The sequence below is a fragment of the Mustelus asterias genome, chromosome 19, assembly GCF_964213995.1.
Source record: "Mustelus asterias chromosome 19, sMusAst1.hap1.1, whole genome shotgun sequence".
Taxonomy (NCBI): Eukaryota; Metazoa; Chordata; class Chondrichthyes; order Carcharhiniformes; family Triakidae; genus Mustelus; species Mustelus asterias.
The window spans coordinates 47,890,190-47,914,734 of NC_135819.1; the positions used below are offsets into that span (position 1 = coordinate 47,890,190).

At 42.8% G+C, this 24,545-nt stretch overlaps 1 protein-coding gene across 6 annotated transcripts in view; it reads right to left on the reverse strand.

Moving 5' to 3' along the window:
- Window positions 1–24,545, reverse strand: part of celsr1a (cadherin EGF LAG seven-pass G-type receptor 1a) — a 324,635-nt gene that overhangs the window by 118,678 nt on the left and 181,412 nt on the right. For all 6 annotated transcript variants that reach the window (XM_078235521.1, XM_078235523.1, XM_078235517.1 and 3 more), the window contains exons 5-6: window positions 14,445–14,560; window positions 7,471–7,559 (exon numbers count right to left, since the gene is read on the reverse strand). In XM_078235521.1, coding sequence (XP_078091647.1) covers window positions 7,471–7,559; window positions 14,445–14,560 — 205 coding nt within the window. The remainder of the gene's footprint in view (window positions 1–7,470; window positions 7,560–14,444; window positions 14,561–24,545) is intronic.

Genomic DNA, 24,545 nt, shown 5'->3' on the forward strand with positions numbered 1-24,545 from the left:
CAGAGTGAAGGAACTTGGTCTCATCTCAGTCTTAAATGACCTACGCCTGATTCTGAGGCTCTGTCCCCTGGTTATAGACTCACCAGCAAGGGAAAAGATCCCTCCTGCATCTATGCTGTCAAGTTTTATAAAAATTTGGTACATTTCAGTGAGATCACTTCTCATTCTTCTGAACTCTAGAACATACAGGCACCGTTTCCTCAATCTCTCCGCATAGGACAACCCCACCATCCCAGGAATCAGTCTGGCGAACCTTTGTTCTGCTCCCTCTATGGCAAGTATATCCTGCCTTAGGTAAGACCAACACAATGTTCCAGGTGCAGTCTCATCAAGGCTTGAGATAATTACAGCAAGAAATCTTTATTCCTGTATCCAAATCCTCATCATAAAGGCCAACACACAAATTGTATTCCTAATTGCTTGCTGAGCCTGCACGTCAGCTTTCAGTAACTCATGAACAAGGACATTAACACTTGCAAATCTCTTACCATTTATGAAATACTCCACATTTCTGTTTTTCCTACCAATGTGGATGTATTCACTATTCCACATTCAATTTGATCTGCCATGTTCTTGCTCACTCACTTCACTTGTCTAAGTTCCCTTGAAGTCTCTTTGCATCCTCCTCACAACTCACATTCCCACCTAGTTTTTATCAGCAGCAAATCCGGAAATATTACATTTAACCCCCACATGGCTAGTCAGACTGGCTTTGTCAGAGGGAAGTCAGGACTAACAAATTTAATAGAATTTTTTGAGAAAATGATCAAGTGTGTGGATGAGGGAAGTGCAGTTGAAGTCCTTTCTATGGATTTTAGCAAAGTCTTAGACAACGTCCCAGAAGGGGGATTGATTGAGAAGGTTGAAGCACGCGAAATTCAGGGCAACTTGGCGAGATGGATTTGAAACTGGCTTCATAATAGGACAAAAAAAGGATAGTGGTAGGAGGCTGTTTGAGTGATTGGAGGACAGTGTCCAGTGGTGTACCACAATGTTCAGTACTGGGCCCCTTATTGTTTTTTTATATGCATAAATGATACAGATGAGAATGTGGGGGGGATGATAAGTAAGCTTGCAGATGACACCAAGATTGTTAGGGTGGTTAATAGTGAGGAAGAAGGTCACAGGTTACAGGAAGATATAGATGGGTTGGTCAGATGGGCATGGCAGTGGAAGATGGTATTTAACCCTGATAAGTGCAAGATGATGCGCTTTGGAAGAATTAACAAGATAAGGGAGTATTTAGTGAATGGCAGAACACCAGGAAGCTCAGAGGAACAGATGGGTCTTGGGGTACTTATTCACAGATACCGGACAATGGCAGAACAGGTGGTTAAGACAAATGGGACATGTTCTTTTATCAGTCGTGGGATAGAATATAAGAGCAGGGAGGTTTTGTTGGTGCTATACAGTTAGGCCACAGCTGGAATACTGTGTGCAGTTCCAGTCACCTCACTATAGGAAGGATGTGATTGCACTGGAGCGGGTACAGAGGATGTTGCTTGGGATGGAACATTTGAGCTATAAGGAGAGACTGGGTAGGCTTGGATTGTTTTCTCTCGAGCAGAGAACGCTGAGTGAAGACATGATTGAGGTGTTTAAGATTATGAGACATATGGACAGGACGAATAGGGAGCAGCTGTTCTCCTTGGTTAAGGGGTCAGTCATGAGGGAGCATAGTGTTAGGGTAAGGGGCGGGTTATTAATTAATTAACAAGGTTATTAATTACCCCTTTCCCATTGCATAATGCTAGAGTTAAAATAGCCCATTCCCTAGTTGGTTCCTCAACATACTATTCTAGAAAACCAACTTGTCCTTCACAGCATTAATGCTAATTAGACTTACCCAGTCTATAAGTGGATTGAAGTCCTCTATAATTACTGTATTACCCTTGTTACATGCACCGTGAATTGCCTGATTTATACCATGCCCTATATTACTAATGATGTGGAGATGCCGGCATTGGACTGGGGTAAGCACAGTAAGAAGTCTCACAACACCTGGTTAAAGTCCAACAGGTTTATTTGGTAGCACAAGCCACGAGCTTTCGGAGCACTGCCCCTTCATCAGGTGAGTGGGAGTTCTGTTCACAAACAGGGCATATAAAGACACAAACTCAATTTACAAAATAATGGTTGGAATGCGAGTGGAAGACTCGCATTCCAACCATTATTTTGTAAATTGAGTTTGTATCTGTATACGCCCTGTTTGTGAACAGAACTCCCAGTCACCTGATGAAGGGCCAGTGCTCCGAAAGCTTGTGGCTTGTGCTACCAAATAAACCTGTTGGACTTTAACCTGGTGTTGTGAGACTTCTTACTATATTACTAAGACAGCGTGGTGGCCTAGAAACAACATCCTTCAATGTTTGCCGCCCCTTGCTGTTTCTTAGCTCCATCCAAACTGATTCGACACCTTGATCTTCTGATCTAAGGTCCTCACTCGCTAATATACCAGAACTCATTCTTTAGTAACAGGGATGCCCAACTCCTCTTTCTTTTTGCCTGTCCTTCTAAAATGTTGAACATCCTTGAATATTCAATTCCTGGCCTTGGTTACCATTTCTCTGGAACGGCAATTGGATCAGATTGGTTCATCTCTATTTGTTCCGTCAATTCATCTACCTTGTTGTGAAACAAACACAAGCACAAAGGAATTCTGATTGCGGGAAGGTTTTCAAGATAAGTGTCACTTAGAGCACATGCAAATAATAAAGTCCGTAAGACAGTTTAGCACATCTGACACATTTCAATATTTGTACTCTTTCCACCCTGACATAGGCATTCACCTTTGTTCTTTCCTCTCCTCCCCTCCTTTGTTTAAAATGTTTTACATCTCCAAGCACTTTTAATTCTAATGAAACATTGACTTGAATGATTCTCTCTCCACAAATGCTGCCAGATCTGCTGAACATTTCCAGCATTTTCAGTTCCCAGTTCAGGTTTTTAGCATCCTCACTATTTTCATAGAATCACAGAATCCTACAGTGCAGAAAGAGGCCATTCAGCCCATCGAGTCTGCACTGATCACAATCCCACCCAGTCCCTATCCCCATAACCCCATGCATTGACCCTGCTTGTCCCCCTGACACTAAGGGGCAATTTAGCATCGCCAATACACCCAACCCGCGCTTCTTTGGACTGTGGGAGGAAACCGGAGCACTCGGAGGAGGAAGCCCACGCAGACATGGGGAGAACGTGCAGACTCTGCACAGACAGTGATCCAAGCCGGGAATTGAACCTGAGTCCGTGGCGCTGTGAGGCAGCAGTGCTAACTACTGTGCCACCGTGCCACCCAATCATCACTGCTCTCATCTTTGTTAAACCTCCCCCACATCAGCCAACTACATCCTGGGCTGTCTGCTGTCCACATAGTCCTGAAAAATTCAAATCCCCAGCACCAAGTTTCCCAGTGGATCAAAGTGAGAAACCAATCACGGTAATGTGGGGTTGAAATTTCTCCCAGTAACTGGATACGACCCACAGCATTGTCACCATGGGTAAACTGGAATGCTTTCAGGAATTTGGGTGACAAATGAGCACACAAAAAATGAATAAGCTTTAGATATGCTCAGAGAGACAATTACTGTTTTAGTATCAGCAAATGAGAAGGTGAGCTGTCACTGACAGTTGAAGCAGGCTTCAATTTACTGTGTATACAGAAAGCAAGTCAGGCTCTGATGGTGTCTCTGGAGTTGAGTAAGAAAACACCACAACCAACTAATACATATCAGGACTGCTGGTGACTACAGAGGCAAAAGAAATAATCATGAAACAAAATTTCAGTCATAGAGTCATACAGCAATACAGCACGGAAACAGGCCCTTCGGCCCAACCGGTCCATGGTGCCCTCCCAGCTGGTCCCAATTGCCTGCATTTGGCCCATATCCCTCTAATCCTTTCCCATCCATGTACTTATCCAAATGTCTTTTTAAATGTTGCCATTGTGCCTGCCTCAACCACTTTCTCTGGCAGCTCATTCCATATACGCACCACCCGCTGTGTGAAGAAGTTGCCCCTCGGGTCCCTTTTAAATCTTTCCCCTCTCACCTTAAACCTATGCCCTCTAGTTTTCAATTCCCCTTCCCTGAGGAAAAAAAAACTACGCGCGTTCATCCTATCTACGCCCCTCATAATTCTATAGGCCTGAATAAGGTCACCCCACATTCTCCTACCTTCCAAGGAATAAAGTCCGAGCCTGGCCAACCGCTTCCTTTAACTCAGGCCCTGGCAACATTCTTGTAAATCTTCTTTGCACTCTTTTCAGTTTAACAATGCCTTTCCTTAACAGAGTGACCAAAACTGTATAATACTCCAAGTGCGGCCTCACCAACGACTTATACAACTGTACCATAATGTCCCAACTCCTATACTCAATGCCCTGACTGATGAAGGTTTGTTTACGATTCATTCAGTCAATACAAGATGCACCAAAGCATGTCAGTTAAAATACTTTGTTAAAAGGTCCCATATTCTATTTACTCCGTTGATATTTGACCAATGGCCCCACCTGGTGATTACTTTAACATTGATCACATCGATTATCAACAATTGAGAAAAACTATTATTTGCTGTGTTGTGAGGTAGATTGTGGGGAGGTTCCATCTGAATAACGTGCACGACGTGATATTATGTAAGCTTATCATTTTAAAAAAAAATGTCTCTGAGTCCCAGTGATAAATATTGGAGCATGCAGCTTGAAGCTCTGTCTCGCCACGAACAGCATTCCAGCTGGGCATACTTTCTGGATAATCTAACCTGTGAATTTTATTCTGCAACAAAAAGCAGAAAACTGGGTCAGTCTTCCGGCCAGAGCCCAGGAGTAAAGAGGTACTCACTATTGCAAACTGGATAATGGGAACATTTAATCACATTGTCGTGTCCCCCTTTTAAGAAGTTTTGCCTGATTTATTGGAGACTGTTTCTAGTGGAGACAGACTGAAATATCTTGGAACTTGGGGGTTAACAGCTTGGAAATACTTTCATATTGGCCTTCACTAAATCAACCCTACTGAGAGGCACAGCTTAGTAAATGATCAATGAAACAAAACGGACTAAAAGTCGAGTAAAGCAGGTCTGATTACGGGAACCAGTCGACACATGGTTAAGGCCCTGCTGTGGGAGGATACATATCATAGACTGACAAAAAAAACAAGGCATTTTCAGCAAGCCTCCTTAATCATTGGATTGACAGGAAAACCATCTATTCACAAGAGACACGAGTGCCTGAGGTCAGATGGAATTATTATGCAGAGTGGATATAAACTGTCATTTGGGTTAACGCCCATCTCTCTTTTTGTTAGATAGTCAGCTTTTTGAGGAGGAATTTGCAGTTCTTACTTTTAATTGTAACTGAGCCACAAATGCTGAGTGAGCTGTCCATTGACATCAATGGGAAGGAAAATTAGGCCTAGTGTGTGACGAATGTCAATCTGGTGGATTGAGGCAATGGCCTAGTGGTATTATCACTGAACTATTAATCCAGAAACTCAACTGATGTTCTGGGGATCTGGGTTCGAATCCCACCATGGCAGATGGTGGAAGTTGAACTCAATAAAAAAAAAACCTGGAATTAAGAATCTATCGATGGCCATGAAACAAAAGGTGATTGTTGTAAAACCCATCTGGTTCACGAATGTCCTTTAGGGAAGGAAATCTGTCATCCTCACCTGGTCTGGCCGGCATGTGACTCCAGAGCCACAGCAATGTGGTTGACTTGCAACTTCCCCCCAAGGGCAACTGGGGATGGGCAATAAACGCTCCCATGAATGAATTTAAAAAATTATACCAGATTTCTAGCATCTCCAGTATTTCACTCTTAAAGCAAGAGGGTTGAAACTCAGAATCAACTCCAAAGTGAAGGAGGCTTTGTTCCAGCAATGGAAATACATAAAATGTAACAGAAAACAAGAATTTAGGTTAAAAGTCAGACTTCCAATAACTGAGATGCCTCCAAATAGAGAAACAAACACAAAAACTGAGCACCGAAACAAATATCCAAGACTGTTAACAGACAGTAACAGCATCAAGTGGAGATGACCTATCAATTGGGCGACATGGTGGCACAGTGGTTAGCACTGCTGCCTCACAGCGCTCGCGACCTGGGTTCGATTCCCAGCTTGGGTTACTGACTATGCGGAGTCTGCACGTTCTCCCCGTGTCTAAGTGAGGTTTCCTCCGGGTGCTCCTGCTTCCTCTCCTAGTCCAATGATGTGCAGGTTAGATAGATTGACCATGCGAAATTGCCCCTTCGTGTCAGGGGGACTAGCAGGATAAATATGTGAGGTTACTTGAGGAAAGGGCCTGGGTGGGATTATTGTTGGTGCAGGCTCGATGGGCCGAATGGCCTCCTTTTACACTGTAGGGATTCTATGATGAAAACATTACAGAGAGGATCATTGTGAGGTTGAGATGAGAAATAAAATCCTACAGTCATCTGTCCTGAAAGTTGTGCTCCTTTTCACCAGACATTGTACTATTCTACTGTGATCAATGAAATATTGCAGAATACAGCTTGCGTTTCCTAAACAACGTTAATATAAGAATGAGGCAGCACAGGTTTGATAAAGAATATGACTTTGAGCTTATGCAAACATACTACGCTTAGGTTAAGCCGCACTGAAACAGGTCATTGGCTGGTCAGCTCGCTGCACTATGGTGACTTAGATACATTATTATCCCTCACACCAGTTAGGTTTGCAATCTCAGCCATGCTGTTGTGAGGACATTAAAGCAAGTCTCAGCTTGGACTGCTCTTTCACCTATTCTGGCAGCCTGCACTAGAGCTACAATGGACAAAGGCCAGCGATGTATCTCGTTCCTTAGGCTGCAGGTGGTTTATGAGGTGAGGGGAAGTAGACATAAATGCAGACCGATCTCGAGGCCTCAGCAGCCACGGTCACTACGATCGAAAAGTTCATTGACGCTTATTCCACAGGTTCACACACGAAGAGTGGATTTGTGGACACCAGTGTGAGTCATCCTCAAAAGAGGAAGGAAAGCAAATTGGAGGGAACTTATAGACGGAGCAATTCTCAAAGAACTATGAAAAATCACTGTCTAATTTTGCTGCTCCTTGTTCTGCAGCTGACAGTAAACAAACATGCTCTGTTCACAGAAGGGACAATCAGAAACAGTTGGATTGTACATCCTGCTTGTCACAACGCACAGTGGATGATTGAGAGTTGCGCAAAACACTTTTGCCAGAATAAAAACTGAACAGGACCATCAAGGCTGGTCTGATCAGCAAAACGTGTACAATTTGATCAATCATAGACTCTTCCTCAATGGGAACATGAATAACTGAAGCCAATAAGCGAGATGCAAGCTTTCCAAACTCCCAGGTCAAATAACATTGCACAATATAAAGGACATCCCTTCCGAATATCGTCAGACACACATGTGCGCTCTTGCACAGATATTTTACTGTTTCAGTCAGTTTTTAATTCTGCAATTTCATTCTTCACCTACCTTATTGTAGTACTGCACCTGGACTGAGTGCCACTGGCCATCACTCACTCCTCCTGGTACGAAGGGGGCCACTGTGGTGGTGGACTCTCCTGTTAAACATTAGTGATTCAGTTAGGAGAGCAACATGAACGTAAATCAAGCCAGTGTCACATTATAATTGTAAACTCTACAACTAATCCTTTGTTGGCCTGAAAGTTTCCAGTTTTTGTGGCGTTCTCTCCATCCTGGATTATACAAGTGACATTTCGGCTTCTATTCCTGTTGACACTTGCCACAATTATGGGTTTATGAGTCTATATCTTGAGGCTACAATTTTAAATTTAGAGTAATTGAAGGGGGTCATGCGATCTGTTCTACCCGACAGTAGGCCTGGATTAAGGCAAAACACTGCGGATGCTGAAATCTGAAACAATAACTAAAGATGTTGGAAAGTCTCAGCAGGTCGAACAGCATCTGTGGAGAGAGAGTAGAGCCAACGTTTCGAGTCAGGATGACCCTTCGTCAGAGCCTGAGTGGTTTGATTGTTAGAAGTCAAAGAGGGTTCAGATTGTTTCATTGAAGAGAAGGTGCAAAATATTTATGCTTGGAGGCCATAGCAGCAGTCTCTGACTATATCATGAGGAGACCCCAATGTCCTAGAAAAGTGCAAGAAGTATCAAGTTAAGAATAGCTTTGCTGTAACCTATTCATTTACTTTTAAGGAAAAGGGGGTTGGGATCAAAGCTAGTTAGCATTTCTATCGAGATACAAAGTTTCATGTTGCCATGGGGAAGAGAATAAATGAAACCAGTTTTGAGATCAGGTTACAGGTTTCCCTACAAATCCATGACTATCACAGACAGAGAGCAGTTTTTATTTGGTGTGGTCTGCAGCCATCCTTTCAAATGCTGTACTTCCTGGTCACCCGCAACCCCCACAAACCGCTGCATGCATGCACATGTACACACATGCATGTACACACACATTCACATGAGCCACATTCACACAAACTCATGAAGCCTTCTGGCTAATTTCAAACATGATTATATTCTATATAGAGTCAGAGGTTTACAGCATGGAAACAGGCCCTTCGGCCCAACTTATCCACGCTGCCCTTTTTGTTTAAAACCCCTAAACTAATCCCAATTGCCCGCATTTGGCCCATATCCCTCCATACCCATCGTACCCATGTAACTATCTAAATGCTTTTTAAAAGATAAAATTGCACCCGCCTCTACTACTACCTCTGGCAGCTTGTTCCAGACACTCACCACCCTTTGTGTGAAAAAAAAGCCCCTCTGTACACTTTTGTATCTCTCCCCTCTCACCTTGAACCTATGCCCTCTAGTTTTAGACTCCCCTACCTTTGGGAAAAGATATTGACTATCTTGCTGACATGTGCCCCTCATTATTTTATAGACCTCTATAAGATCACCCCTCAGCTTCCTATGCTCCAGAGAAAAAAGTCCCAGTCTATTCAGCCTCTCCTTACAACTCTCCCTATATTGATACATTTATAGTCCAGAAATGGTAAAGAGTATCATAGAATCCCCAGAGTGCAGAAGGAGGCCATTTGACCCATTGAGTCTGCACCAACTCTCCACCATAGCCCCATGTGTATGTACCCTTCTAATTCCCCCTAACCTACACATCATGGAACACTAAAGGGCAATTTAGCATGGCCAATCCACCAAACCTGCACACCTTTGGACTGTGGGAGGAAACCAGAGCACCCGGAGGGAAGTACATGGAGAGAAGGTGCAAACTCCACACAGACCGTCACCCGAGACCCAGAATCGAACCCGGGTTCCTGGTGCTGTGAGGCAGCAGTGTCAATCACTGCCGCCGTGCTGCTCTGAAACATTGGGTCTCAACGGTGCTTGATCTAACTTTCCTAAAAGCGACAGTAACTGTCACTCACAATCTCCAATTCCTCGCTCCAGTTTATAGATGCATGCAAACTCTTCCGGACTCCGTTCACATAAACACTGCATCTTATAACATTCCCATTTCATCCTTTCTCAATTTTCTGGCATTGTCCATCCTCCTATAGCTATTACTGGTGAGCGCCTTTCGTCCGCTTCCCCCCACCGTGAGTGTCTTAAAAGTGTTGTCAACCTTGATGAGCACAAGTATGTGCCCCCTCAACAATGCACTGAAACTATATGGAAAACATTTCCGAAAGGAACATTTGTGTGAGGAACTGAACAGAAGATCTGATCCAAGCTCTCAATATCCGAAATACAACACAACTGCAAGGATATAATTGGTCTAACCTGCTGCTCGAGATATGTGGACTTGGATACAAGTTATAATCTGGTAATGATTGCATCTCTGGAGTCGAATTGAGTATTTTTGTGATATCAGATGTATAACTGTGGATTAAGTTTGTATTTGGGATATCACCATACTGCCATCTAGTACGTAATGAAGTTTAATCTATTGTCCAGGATATCTGCAGGTTATGGTTGGGTACTTGGGATATAAATGGGTTTCTCAACTGGTCTGCAAGATCTCGGTGCACATGTTTACTGCATCAGTCACAGCTGGACAAAATAAAACCAGCCGCGAAGTCAATACATTGTGGACTATGAACCTTCACACAAAGGAACTATGTTTTTCTTTTTTTTTAAGAGCAAGACTGAGCAAACATTTATAACGGCAAACATTTGCAAACTATTTGAAAGGCTGGATGCAGGGTTGGGCGTTCTCACTGTAGTGATCTCATGCAAATTTACATTAAGTTGAGTATTTTAGGAGTGCTCACCACAGCTGTAAACTAATAGAAAAAGAACCGATATTACTGCCATACTTTTAATCACCGTTAAACAAGTCAACTTGTTAATGGGAGGGTACTCATTGCAAAAGAAGAAATTTTGACTCCATTCAACGTCCACTTGTCCTGGACTGTCCCGTCCCACCAAAACTAAATAATTAGTGCCAACTTAAAAGCATCGGAGCCCCAACTCAGATGAAACCTGCGGAGCTGCAGAGCTTTGGAATGTAACGTACACCAGATCAGACTTCCAGCTCCACATGGCAACGCAGTCCATCACGATTACGCTTAACTGTCAAACCTTGAAAGAAGCTGAAAGAGTAATCTGAAGTATGTAACAAAGAAAATCTCACTGTCTGGCCTTCTTTTCTACAGTAGCATCTGGTTCACGTCCCTCAACAGGCTGGATACTTCGAAACAAACTAAAAAAAAAACGCACCTATAATGATCAGTCCAGTGCTCTGTTTGCGCAGATCATAAAACAGTGCATGAGGTGCTGCTGTAACATTTTCTTTGATGTTTTGAGTGATATAAATCCACAGTACCACTGGAATGTTTAGAATCCTGTCAGTGTAGCCTGTGCTGCATTAGAATATCTACCATAATAAAATATAATTAGGGCCCAGCATCTGGTGATTGGAGAATCACAAAAACCTCAGCAGAGATATAGCTTCAAAAGCTGCCATTACATTTCCAATGTGAGTCAGGCCGTTGGGATCTGCTTTGTTCTGTGATTTTCTTCAATCATTTGACAGCTGTCACACAAAAATAGTACAAGATTGGAACTTTATTCAGAGGGTGCACTTTCCATCCAATTGAGTTTTATACTATAGCGTTGCTTAGATTATTTGAATTTAAAGTGCGTTTCTTTTTGAAGTTAAGGTAGATAGATATTGTGAATTTAATGACAAGAAAGAGTGTTCACAGACTACTCGCCATCCTAAATAATGATGAGGCTCTGATAATCATGCTGTAATAGTCAGAGCCAATCCTTGGAATAAATTAGAGTCACAGACATGAACAGCACAGAAACAGGCCCTTCAGCCCAACTCGTCTATGCCGACCAGGTTTCCTAAACTACACTAGCCCTATTTGCCTGCATTTGGCCCATATCCCTCCAAACCTTTCCCATCCATGAACCTGTCCTAGTATATTTTAAATGATGTAATTGTACCCGCCTCTATCACCTCCTCTGGCAGCTCATTCCATATACGCACCACCCTCGCCGCTCAGGTCCCTTTTAAATCTTTGCCCCTCACCTTAAGCCCTGTGCCCTCTAGTTTTGGGCACCCCGATCCTGGGAAAAAGACCTTGGCTATTTACTGTATCCATGCCCCTCATGATTGTATAAACCTCTACAAGGTCACCCCTCATCCTCCTACGCTCCAGGGAAAAAAGTTCCAGCCTCTCCTTATAATTCAAACTTTTCAGTCCCGGTAACATCCTTGTGAATCTTTTTTGTTCCCTTTCCAGTTTAATAACATCCTTCCTATAGCAGGGCAACCAAAATTGTATGCAGTACTCCAAATATGGCCTTACCAATGTCTTGTACAGTTGTAACATAACGTCCCAACTCCTGTATTCAATGCTCTGACCGACGAAGACAAGTGTGCCAAATGCCTTCTTCACCGCCTTATCTAATTGCTTCAAAAACAGCCATGAGTATACAGGACCCAGCCAGCACTATTGAGGAGCTGCCACACAGGACTGTAGCACTGCTGCCTCACAGCGCCAGGGACCGGGTTCGATTCCCGGCTTGGGTCACAGTCTGTGCGGAGTCTGCACATTCTCTCAATGACTGCTCCGGTTTCCTCCCACAGTCCGAAAGACGTGCTGGTTAGGTACATTGGCCATGTTAAATTCGCCCTCAGTGTACCCGAACAGGCGCCGGAGTGTGGCGACTAGGGGATTTTCATAGTAACTTCATTGGAGTGTTAATGTAAGCCTACTTGTGGTACTAATAAAATAAACTTTTAAACTTTACTCACTTCTACAGGCTGTGTTCACTAAAAGTAACACACACCAAGTGATACAGTTCACAGCAGGAACCCAATAAGAGCAGCAATGCAAGACTGACAGCAATACATTTAGAAATTCAAATCATTGATAACCATTTCATCGCGCGTTGCTAAGAGAAGCTTAGTATGTCACGTAGTGCAGTGCAATCTCAAAGCAGAAAGGCTTTGAGAGCGTCCTTGATTCTGTACAACGTGTAAGCACCAGAAGTGCACAATTCTATTCCAAATGATCCCACGCAACCTCAATAGGCCTCCCAAGAGCAAAACAGAAACAGAAAGCCCATTTGATTAAAACATGAAAATCCATCTTTTGTGGAAGTTCAATAGGTATTAAAATCAAACCTTGAAGGGATGTGTATATTAATGTTAATCATTAAAAGGTGAAGTTAAACTAAGGTGATTTTAATGCAAAGTGCATCGCTAAATGCAATGGTGAAAAGATGTTGATTTTTCACATATTATTAACGCAACTAATAGTTAGAAAATGTTATGTTCCTAACTTCCCTGCCCGACTAAAGGTTGAGAGCCATACAGAGGCAACCCTTCCCTGCTCCCAACACAAGAGCTGGTGGTTGAAGTGTCACGGAACCTCAGCATTCACTAACTTCACTGAGCGAAGGACAAAGCTCCTCCATCTTAACATTTCTTTCCCACTCCCACTGCTTTGTACTGCAGACTAATCTTTTATTCTGTCCGACACCTTCTCCTAAACTTCCTCGTTAAGAAAGAATGAACTTTTTTTGGCTCATTAAATTTATATATTTTTAGATGGGCTTTTAGCTTCCCTCCCAATCTGCCCAGTTTCCCGTAAAACGGTCGACCTATTATTCTATATAATCACTGTATGAAAGTATCAGTATTTCTGCCTCGACTTGGTTGACAAGGGTTTTGCAGTATTGAACATTATCTCCTCCATCACCTCCCCCCCCCCCCCACCCCCCCCCGCCCCCACCCTTCCAGGTTTTATGGTTACCAAAGAGAGGAGGGATGCTCTGAACTCCAGAGGTTCTACGGGGAATATTGTTCTGTGATAGGTGGGGTTTTCTGACCCTAACACCGGCGGGCACTATTGCAGGTGGGACAGGCAAATTTGGCCAGCCATTAAAGGTCAACAGCTCTCCAAATATTCCCATCCCACCCTTGAAGGCGCCGGCTACTGACAGGACCAGTAAATCCAGGCCAGCATTTCCCATCTTGCCCCTCTCAAAAACCAGACCTGGCTGCAAATGGGCAAAAATTCAGTCCTCAGATTGTGTGCCATGCAACTCTGAAACATAAACCTTAAGGGGGCCCCATTAACAAGTTAAACTCTCAATCTGCTTCAAGGTCTGAGAAACAGGCAGATTTGTCAAGCCTTGCTTGTACTGAAGAACTTCCAATTAAGGAAATGGTGAAGCATTTCACTTTTCGAAGGGTGGACAAAACAGCATTAAAAGATGGATACAATCGCCAATCAGTAACAAAAACCTGACAAGTAGGGAATTAACCGAAAACAGCTGGTAGATTGTAACAGTTGGTACAAATCAAAGCACTAATGGACCCATGGCTACACGCAGCATGTCTGTTATCAGGCTCTCAAAATGATCAACATGTGGTCCTCCATATGTTAGGTCTGCATGCAATTGTTAACCACGTTAGCTATTATCAAAGTGTAGCAAAGCTTAAGGCAATTGTTTTAAAATAAAAACAATGGGTTGAATTTTACAGGGTATCTCCCCCCACCCCACCCCCTGCCTAATGTACAAGCTACCGAGATAAATATCAATTACAGGTCTTAAAAGACTGCTGCCCTTCTCTGATGATGTGCAATGATTTGATGGACAGGTGCCTTTAAGAGCGATTCAGATTATTTTTTTAAAATAGAGACCCAGATTATATTATTTCAAAGCTCGTGTGATAAAAAATAGTCAAATACCATTTTTTGGCCAGTTTAAGATGTAAACAGCAGTGTTCGGGAAAGCTATGCAAAGCTGCTCTCCTTGGCTACAATTTCTATAGTAGCCCCTCCCCTACCAAGTGTAAATGGTAGTGATTGAATCTAGCACGAACTACATATTATCTAAAAACATCAAGTTTGAGTTACATATGCTCTAATCAAATATCGAAACACATTGCTGCCAACTGGTTGGTGTTCGCCATGGCTGACAGGTATCCCCAATAATACTTTTCACATTCTAATTAGATGATAACTGCAGCGTTACCTGCTGAGAATGTCAGTTGGATTTGCTCTTCAATGATCTCCAGCGCAATAAAATCATGTTTTTCGTTAAAACGCCCGTTGTAAAGTAGCAAGGCATTTCTCTCCTTTGTTGCAAACCTGCAGTAGAGAGAGGAAATGAGAAAGAAAATAAGTAATTAACAAGGCATGCAGGAGTTGCTATAAGGAAACAATTCCTGGTGTACTCTTACAATAAGGTGTTCTGTCTCAGCCAAAGAGTTACTAGGATCTGGGAAACAGAAATACATGCGTTTATATAGGTAGATTTGAATGGATATATTATTCATAAATTCACTGCAAATTTGGAGCAGATTACAGTTAAATAATGATTCCATCTAATTTGTACTGGTCCTAATTCAGTTTCATGGGTCGATTCCATTCAGCCTCCACATTAATGGAGCTATGTACATGCTTGTTTCAGCCCCCTTGAAAACTATACGCCTTCAGCCTTCGTTCGCCCTGGCACAACTCATGCTAGCCGAGAGCCACAGTGCCGCGGGGGAGTTGCAGGATATTGACCCAGTGACAAGAGAGAAAGGGTGAAATATTTGCAAGTCAGGGTGGTGTGTGGCTTGGAGCGGCACTTGCAGGCAGTGGTGTTTCCATGTACCCACTACCCCTGTCCTTCCAGGTGGTGGGGAGAAGTCCGGTGTGTTTCCCATATCCCTTGATGTTATTAGTAACCAGAAATCTATCTATTTCTGTCTTGAACATTCTCAATATTTGAGCTTCTGCAACCCTCTGGTAGAGAATTCCACAGATTCAGCATCCTCTGAGTGAAGAAATTCCTCCTCCTCTCAATCTTAAATGGACTGCTTCTGTTTCTTAGACTGTGTCCCCTGGTCTAGGTTCCGGACAAGGAAAATATCCTATCAACTCTGTAAGAACTTGGTAAGTTTCAATATCCTCTTGCTCATCAAGCTGCTCGAGAATACACAATGGCTGAAATTTTCCGGTCAATGATGAAGCAAAGGCCACTGACCTCGAAGTAAATTGAACACAAAGATCTCCCCAAAGTGCTGTTTTTAAAGTGCTATCGAAGGAGCCTTGCTACAGTGCGTCTTGTATATGGTACACGCTGCTGCCATTGTGCATTGGTGGTGGAGGGAGTGAGTGGTTAGCTGGTGGATGGGGTGCCAAACTACCCAAAGAGATGTAATTCTTCCATTGAGCATAGAAAATCCAGAAGGGTAGTTTTCTTTGGAGCTTGTCAGGGCAGCTCACCACCATGGGAGTAGCACTCTCTAGCATTCTAACTGATGATTTGGGATGGATGCCACTGATGTGTCCCTACAATCGCAAAGAGCCTCAGATGCCTGTGACTGCCACCAATGATCTTGGTAAGGTTCACGGGGTCAGGAGTTGAGGCTATGAACCTTGCACCTTTGTCATGCGGAGGGTTGCCCAAACATAAAATCCAGCATTATCGGTTAATAAGGAGAACAATATCTTTTATAAGTTCATAAGTGGGGCGGCATGATGGCACAGTGTTTAGCACTGCTGCCTCACAGCACCAGGGACCTGGGTTTGTTTCCCGGCTTGGGTCACTGTCTGTGCGGAGTTTGCACGTTCTCTCCGTTTCTGCATGGGTTTCCTCCGGGTGCCCCAGTTTCCTCCACAGCCTGAAAGACGTGCTGATTAGGTGCATTGGCCATGCTAAATTATCCCTCAGCGTACCCGAAGAGGCACCGGAGTGTGGCAACCAGGGGAGTTTCACAGTAACTTCATTGCAGCGTTAATGTAAACCTTACTTGTGACTAATAAATAAAATTTACTTTACTTTTCATCAGATATAGGAACAGAATTAGACCATTCAGCCCATCAAGTCTGCTCCGCCATTCGATCATGGATGATATGCTCCTCATCCTCATTTTCCTGCCTTCTCCCCATAACCTTTCAACCCATGACCAATTAAAAATCTGTCTAAATCCTCCTTAAATTTATTCACTGTCCCAGCATCCACCGCACTTTGGGGCAGTGAATTCCTCAGATTCACAACCCTTTGGGAGAAGTAGTTTCTCCTCAACTCTGTTTTAAATTTGCTACCCCTTATCCTAAGACTATGACCTCTTGTCCTAGAATGCCCCACCAGTGGAAGTATCCGCTCCACGTCTACTTTATCCATAAGTTTTATCATCTTGTGTACCTCAATTTGACCTCGCCTCATTCTTCTAAATTCCAGAGAGTATAGGCCTAAACTGTTCAATCTCTCTTCATACGACAAACCCCTCATCTCTGGAATCAATCTGGTGAACCTCCTCTGAACTGCCTCCAATGTCTCTACATCTTTCCTCAAATATGGGGACCAAAACTGCGCACAATGCTCCAGGTGCGGCCTCACCAATGCCTTGTATAGTTGCAGCAATACTTCATTACCTTTATATTCTATTCCTTTAGCTATAAATCCCAACATTCCATTCACTTTCTTCATTATCTGCTGTACCTGCATGCTAGTTTTCTGTGACTCATGAATGAGGACACCCAGATCCCTCTGCACAGGGCACCCCGAAGTCTCTCCCCATTTAGATAATAAGTTGTCTTCCCATTTTTCTGACTGAAATGCACGACCGCATACTTACACATTAAACTCCATCTGCCACATCTTGGCCCACTCTCCTAACCCATCTATATCCATTGGTAAGGTTCTTATTTCCTCATTGCAACTTACTGTCCCACCTAATTTTGTGTCATCTGCAAATTTGGCTATAGAGCCTTCTATCCCTGTATCCAAATCATTAATATAGATTGTAAATAGCTGGGACCCAAGGACTGAACCCTGTGATCCCACTAGTTACTTCTAGCCATCCAGAAAAACCCCATTTATCCCAACTCTCTGTCTTCTGTCCATCAGCCAGTCACCTATCCAAGCTAGTAAGAACAAAGAACAAAGAGAATTACAGCACAGGAACAGGCCCTTCGGCCCTCCAAGCCTGCACCGACCATGCTGCTCGACTGAACAAAAACTCTCGACTCTTCCGGAGACCATATCCCTCTATTCCCATCCTATTCATGTATTTGTCAAGATGCCCCTTAAAAGTCACTATTGTATCTGCTTCCACTACCTCCCCCGGCAGCAAATTCCAAGCACCCACCACTCTCTGAGTAAAAAACTTGCCTCGTACATCTCCTTTAAACCTTGCCCCTCGCACTTTAAACCTATGCCCCCTAATAGTTGACTCTTTCATCCTGGGAAAAAGCTTCTGACTATCCACTCTGTCCATGCCCCTCATAATCTTGTAGACTTCTATCAGGTCGCCCCTCAACTTCTGTTGTTCCAATGAGAACAAACCAAGTTTCTCCAACCTCTCCTCATAGCTAATGCCCTCCATACCAGGCAACATCCTGGTAAATCTTTTCTGTACCTTCTCCAAAGCCTCCACATCTTTTGATAGTGTGGTGACCTGAATTGAACACTATATTCCACATGCAGTTCTATAAAGCTGCAACATGCCACTTTCAGTGACTTGTGTACCTGTACACCCAGGTCCCTCTGCCTATCGCTCTTAAGGGTTCTGCCATTTACTGTATATTTCCCATCTGTATTAGACCTTCCAAAATGCATTACCTCACATTTGTCCAGATTAAACTCCATCTGCCATCTCTCTGTTCAAGTCTCCAACCCGATCTATATCCTGCTGTATCCTCTGAAGGTCTGCATCACTATCCGCAATGCCACCAACCTTTGTGTCATCCGCAAACTTACTAATCAGACCAGTTACATTTTCCTTCAAATCATTTATATAAATTACAAACAGCAAAGGTCCCAGCACTGATCCCGGAGGAATGCCACTTGTCACAACCCTCCATTCAGAAATGCACCCTTCCACTGCTATCCTCTGTCTTCTATGACCAATCTTCTATGACTGATAGCCATGTTCCGCACACATGAGGACGGCCTCAACCGGGATATTGGGTTCATGTCACACTATTTGTAATCCCCACAGCCAGCCTGGACCTGCAGAGTTTCACTGGCTGTCTTGTCTGGAGACAATACACATCTTTTTAGCCTGTCTTGATGCTCTCTCCACTCACGTTGTTTGTATCTTAAAGACTTGATTAGCTGTAAGTATTCGCATTCCAACCATTCTTCATGTAAATTGATTCTGTGTCTTTATATGCCCTGTTTGTGAACAGAATTCCCACTCACCTAAAGAAGGGGCTTGGAGCTCCGAAAGCTTGTGTGGCTTTTGCTACCAAATAAACTTGTTGGACTTTAACCTGGTGTTGTTAAACTTCTTACTGTGCTCTATGACCGAGCCAGTTCTGTATCCATCTTGCGAGCTCATCTCTGATCCCATGCAACTTCACCTTCTATACCAGTCTGTCATGAGGGACCTTGTCAAAGGCCTTACTGAAGTCCATGTAGACAACATCCACTGCCCTACCCTCATCGATCATCTTCGTCACTTCCTCGAAAAACCCGATCAAATTAGTGAGACACAACCTCCCCTTCACAAAATCATGTTGCCACTCGCTAATACATCCACTTACTTCCAAGTGGGAGTAAATCCTGTCTTGAAGAATCCTCTCCAATAATTTCCCTCCCACTGACATAAAGCTCACCGGCCTGTAATTACCTGGATTATCCTTGCTATCCTTCTTAAACAAAGAAACAACATTGGCTATTCTCCAATCCTCTGGAACCTCCCCTGTCATGATGTGGAGATGTCGGCGTTGGACTGGCTAAACACAGTAAGAGTTTTAACAACACCAGGTTAAAGTCCAACAGGTTTATTTGGTAGCAAATGCCATTAGCTTTCGGAGCACTGCTCCTTCGTCAGATGGAGTGGATTTCTGCTCTCAAACAAGGCATACAGAGACACAAAATCAAGTTACAGAATACTGATTAGAATGCGAATCAGAATCTCACTGGCTGGCCTGTCTGGAGACAATACACATCTCTTTAACCTGTGCTTAATACTCCCTCCACTCACATTGTCTGTATCTTTAAGACCTGGTTGGCTGTAGAGATTCGCATTCTAATCAGTATTCTGTAACTTGATTTTGTGTCTCTGTGCCCTGTTTGAGAGCAGATTTCCACTCCATCTGACGAAGGAGCAGCGCTCCGAAAGCTAATGGCATTTGCTACCAAATAAACCTGTTGGACTTTAACTGGTGTTGTTAAAACTCTTACTGTGTGTACCTCCCCTGTCACCAGTGAGGATACAAAGATTTCTTGCAAGGCCCGAGCAATTTTCTCCCTTGACTCTCTCAGTATTCTGGGGTATATCCCATCAGGTCCTGGGGACTTGTCTACCTTAATGTTTCCCAAGAACCCCAATGCCTCCTCCTTTTTGATCTCAACATGACTCAAACTATCTACACACCCTTCCCCAGACTCATCATCCACTAAGTCCTTCTCCTTAGAGAATACTGACACAAAATGCTCATTTAATACCTCGCCCATTTCCTCTGGCTTCACGCATAGATTCTCTCCCCTGTCCTTGAATGGGCCAACCCTCTCCCTGGGTACCCTCTTGCTCTTTATATATGTATGAAAAGCCTTGGGACTTTCCTTAATCCTGCTGGCCAATGACTTTTCGTGACCCCTTTTAGCCCTCCTTACTCCTTGCTTAAGTTTTTGTCTACTTTCTTTGTATTCCACAATTGCTTTGTGTGTTCCCAGCCTCCAAGCCTTGACAAATGCTTATTTTTCTCTTTGACGAGGCTCACAATATCTCTTATTAACCAAGATTCCTGAAACTTACCATACTTATCCTTCATCCTTACAGGAATGTGCCAGTCCTGAATTCCTATCAACTTACACTTGAAAGTCTCCCACTTGTCAGATGTTGCTTTGCCCTCAAACATCTGCCCCCAATCTACATTCTTCAGTTCCTGCATAATATTGTTATAATTAGCCTTCCTCCAGTTTAACACCTAATCCCAATTACCCCTCATCCCATGTGATCTAATCTTGTGAATTAACCTTTTGTGTGGCACCTTATCAAATGCCTTCCCGAAGTCCAGATACACTATGTCTACAGGATCCCCATTATCCACTTTGCTTGTTACATCCTCAAAGAACTCTAGCAAATTAGTCAAACACAATTTACCTTTCATAAAACCATGCTGACTCTGATGGGTAGCATTTTGACTTTCCAAATGTCCTGATATTGCTTCCTTGATAATTGATTCTAACACTTTCCCAACAACATCTGTTAAACTAACTGGTCTGTAATTTCCCATATTTTGCCTCCCTCTCTATCTATCTATAAATAACCAATGAAGAGGAAAAGAACAAACAAATAAATAAATTACCTGCACTCTAATTAAACATTGAAAATCCACTGAAGGAAGTGGAGAAAAACTGATAATGCAAGTTACAGCAAGTGAAAGCTTTTGATACAACGTAGCAGTTACTTGCATCCTAAGCAAGTTTTGTGAAGTGACAGGGAATATTACTGGCATTATATGTGGCCCAGGGAGTAAAATCTATCTTTTAACCCCAGCTAACGATGTGATTAATTGTGTTATTAAATGACTATTGCATTTAAGATGAGAAGAATCCAGGAGACATCAGGTACCAATATTTCAAAATGGAATTATCCATAAGCAATGCCATAACTGGTCCATTAATAATATCAACATGATAAAGTTTAATGGGACAGAAAAAACAATCTAATCAGGAATGCAGTTCTGCATCTAGGGGTTTTATATTTTACTGTTAAATGAAACTTGCTCTGAAGATGCTCTGAGTAAGCTTGTTAATATGGCAATCAGTAATAAGCATCTGAGAAATGTTCAACATATTTGATAATTGTGGATGATTCACGTTCATGTCAAAAAAGGTCTGTTGTTTACAGCTTGCACACTACTGGATTTGCAAATGCACTCTACCATGAGATAGGAAAGGGGTTGTCTGTGTCCAAGCTAAACAGGAGATCTATCAAGGAGGCTTGTCAACTTAGGCAAGATGCACTGTAGATATCTGCTTTAACTGGTCACCAATACAGCTAATTTATTTAACCTGCATTGGAGAGAATTTCTTAAGGCTTTAAAACTACTGCACCGCCTTTAAATTAAATAAGCCTTTGGAGCTGAAGAGTTAATCTATCTACTTGGCCCCAACTAGGAATCGATTAGTGGCACAAAATGAAGGGTTTATTGTTAAGACTAGTACTTAGATCCCCTGAAGAGGCGCAACCTGCATAGTATCAGATCATGGTACTGGTAACAAAAACAAAGTTTCCTGAGGTAAAGTCCTCTTTTAAATTCCAGAAACCCCTCTGCAATGTGCAAGATACACACTCTTCAGATGCACCTGTCAGTGCATGCTTCCTAGTCTACATCGCACGTCTAGCATCAGGTAGTTTGCATTCCTTCTCCGTAACTTATCACAAATCTCTCTCCCAAATGAAGCTTTCAGTTACAACAGGTTCAGTCAGCCTGACGAGGTGTCTGATTTTCTCCCTCCCTAGCCCAGAGGCACATGAGCCACTTGCATGTCTCTGCCTCTGTCCTGCAGAGTAAACTGGCTGGGGACAGGGGCTTGAGCCCAAAACTTTCCTGGTTCGTCTGGTTCTGTTCCACATTGAAACAGCATATTTTTAATATCGAACCACGCGGGGATCCAGACACAGAATTTTCTGTCTGGTAAATGTTGGGAAAGTAGAGTCAGAGAATGATACAGAAATGGTGAATTCTTCACAATTCCTGGAATTTCATTTCATGACCGTTCGAATATGATTTATCCCTGGATTAGGACAATGATTCATCTGGTTAGCATTTCCTTTACATCTACGCTACTGTTTCTGTATCAGTTCTAAAGAACCCACCTTCCTCAGCCCAGAAGTCAGACTCCACTTTACAAATCAAACCCTTTCCACTGTTCCCCTTGAACTCCAGCAGGTGGATTGGTCTTAATGAACTACAAAGATGAATATGGCCAGAAACACCCTAAAATGATTCACTGGCCAAAAACCAGCTTACTCCATATAAATCCAGTATTAGATGATATGTTTTAAAAGTCGCTCACTAATACCAACCTCAAAGGATATTTAACCAACAGACTGCACCCAAAATCTGGCTCATTAGAACAGAAAAAATGCTGAGAACGACACAGGAAGCTTTACTTTCATTACCATGAGTCTGATACTAGGTGTGTGCACTGTGCCCCTTCAGGGGATCTAAACATTAGTCTTGACAATAAACCCTTCATTTCTGGTGGGAGCCAAGCAACCCTCCAGCTCCAAATGCTTACTTTAGTTAAAGGTGGAGCAGTAGTTTTGAAACCTTAAAAACAACACCAAGATGGGTGGAGGAAAACATGAAAAACGATCTGCTCAAAGAATTACAAATATGTTAAACGTGTATCACTTGCCAAGTTGGCCACATGTAATTACACTGAAGGAAAATTATTTGTCAGTACAAACACTTGGGGGGCGGGGGGCAGTTTGCATAAAAGACCTGCTGTCCAGAAAGGTATGTGCGCAACAGGGTACTGACAAGATAGTCAACATAGAATTCAGGAAGCCCTTCAGGAAGAAATTAATTGTTTAGGAGGAATGGCCTGTTGGCCTTCATCGCAAGGGAATTTGAGTACTGGAGCCAAGATGTTTTGCTGCAATCGTACAGAGCCTTGGTAAGACTGCATCCGGAGTATTGTGTACAGTTTTGATCCCCTTATCGAAAGAGGAATATACTTGCTTCAGTGGAGGTTCACCAGACGATTCCCTGGGATGGTGGGATTGTCTTGTGAGGAAAAACTGTGTCTGTATTCTCAAGCACCTTGAAGAATGAGAGGTGATCTCATTGAGACTTACCAAGTTCTTAAAGGGTTAATAGGATATTTTCCCCGCCATGTGAGTCTAGAACCTGGGGACACAGTCTAAGAAACAGAAACAGTCCATTTAAGATTGAGATGAGGAGGAATTTCTTCACCCAGAGGGTGCTGAATCTGTGGAATTCTGTGCCAGAGGGTTGTGGAAGTTCAAATATTGAGCATGTTCAAGACAAAAATAGATAGATTTCTGAATACTAATAACATGAAGGTATCTGTATCTCTGTGTGTCTGTGCGTGTGTGTCTGCCTGTACGTGTCTGTGTGTGTGTTCATTCACGTACTTTTTAAAGGTTAGTGAGATTTCCCGCCTCGGCTACCCCCTTGAGGACTAGTGGGAGCATTCCAGACTCCCACCATCTCTGGGTGGAAAGAAAATCCCGGCTTTTCACTGGAGGAACACAATGACTAAAATTTTCCGGTCAATGATGAAGCAGAAGTGCTTGCCACTGACCTAGAAGTAAACTGCCGACAAAGATCTAGCAACCTCTTTAGTGCATGGATGAGCACTTGAAATGTCATAACATTCAATGCTACGGGCCAAGTGCTGGAAAGTGGAATTAGTGTAGATTTAGTGTAGTTTTATTGCTGCAGACCCGATGGGCTTAAGAGCCTCTTCTGTAGTCTACGACTCTGTTACTCAAATCTGCATTCTAAGCATTTTCCCTTTTCCTGACACTGTCAGAAGATCTCTAGCAGCAGTGATACCATCATGCAGGTTAAAGAGCCAATCTTATTGGTGTATTCCCACAGACAACAAACCAGGCAGTAAAAATCTCGGAATTCCTTCATTTTTAATTTTTGAATTTTACAACTAGCAAAATAAATGATTACGGGATGCAAGTGGAGTTGAAGCTAAGATATCAAAAACAAGATATATTTTAAAATATGTAGAATTTATCATAATGGCAAAAATTAACATTAAATTATTCTTCAGGGCCAGTGACTTTGTTTAACACTAATTATGAATGTCGTATGCCATGAAAAACCCAGTTACACCTTATTCAATAAAATGTAAGGGTTTAAAATATTTTTATATTGAGACTAAGAGCGCAAGAGTGGATGTTCTGATCAATTCAATTATTTCAAATTGATGGAAGGACCTCAAACGTGCACCCTCTGGAGAAACGTAGAAACACTGACAACAACTTCCCATTTTCAACAACGGACTCCAGAAGTTGTTGACGAATTTCAAAGGAATAATGACAGAAAATGTTGACAATGACAGCAAATAATGACAGAACGACAACTGCAAAATCTGGGCCAATATTACAGAGCAAATAGGGCGTCTGGGTTAATGCAT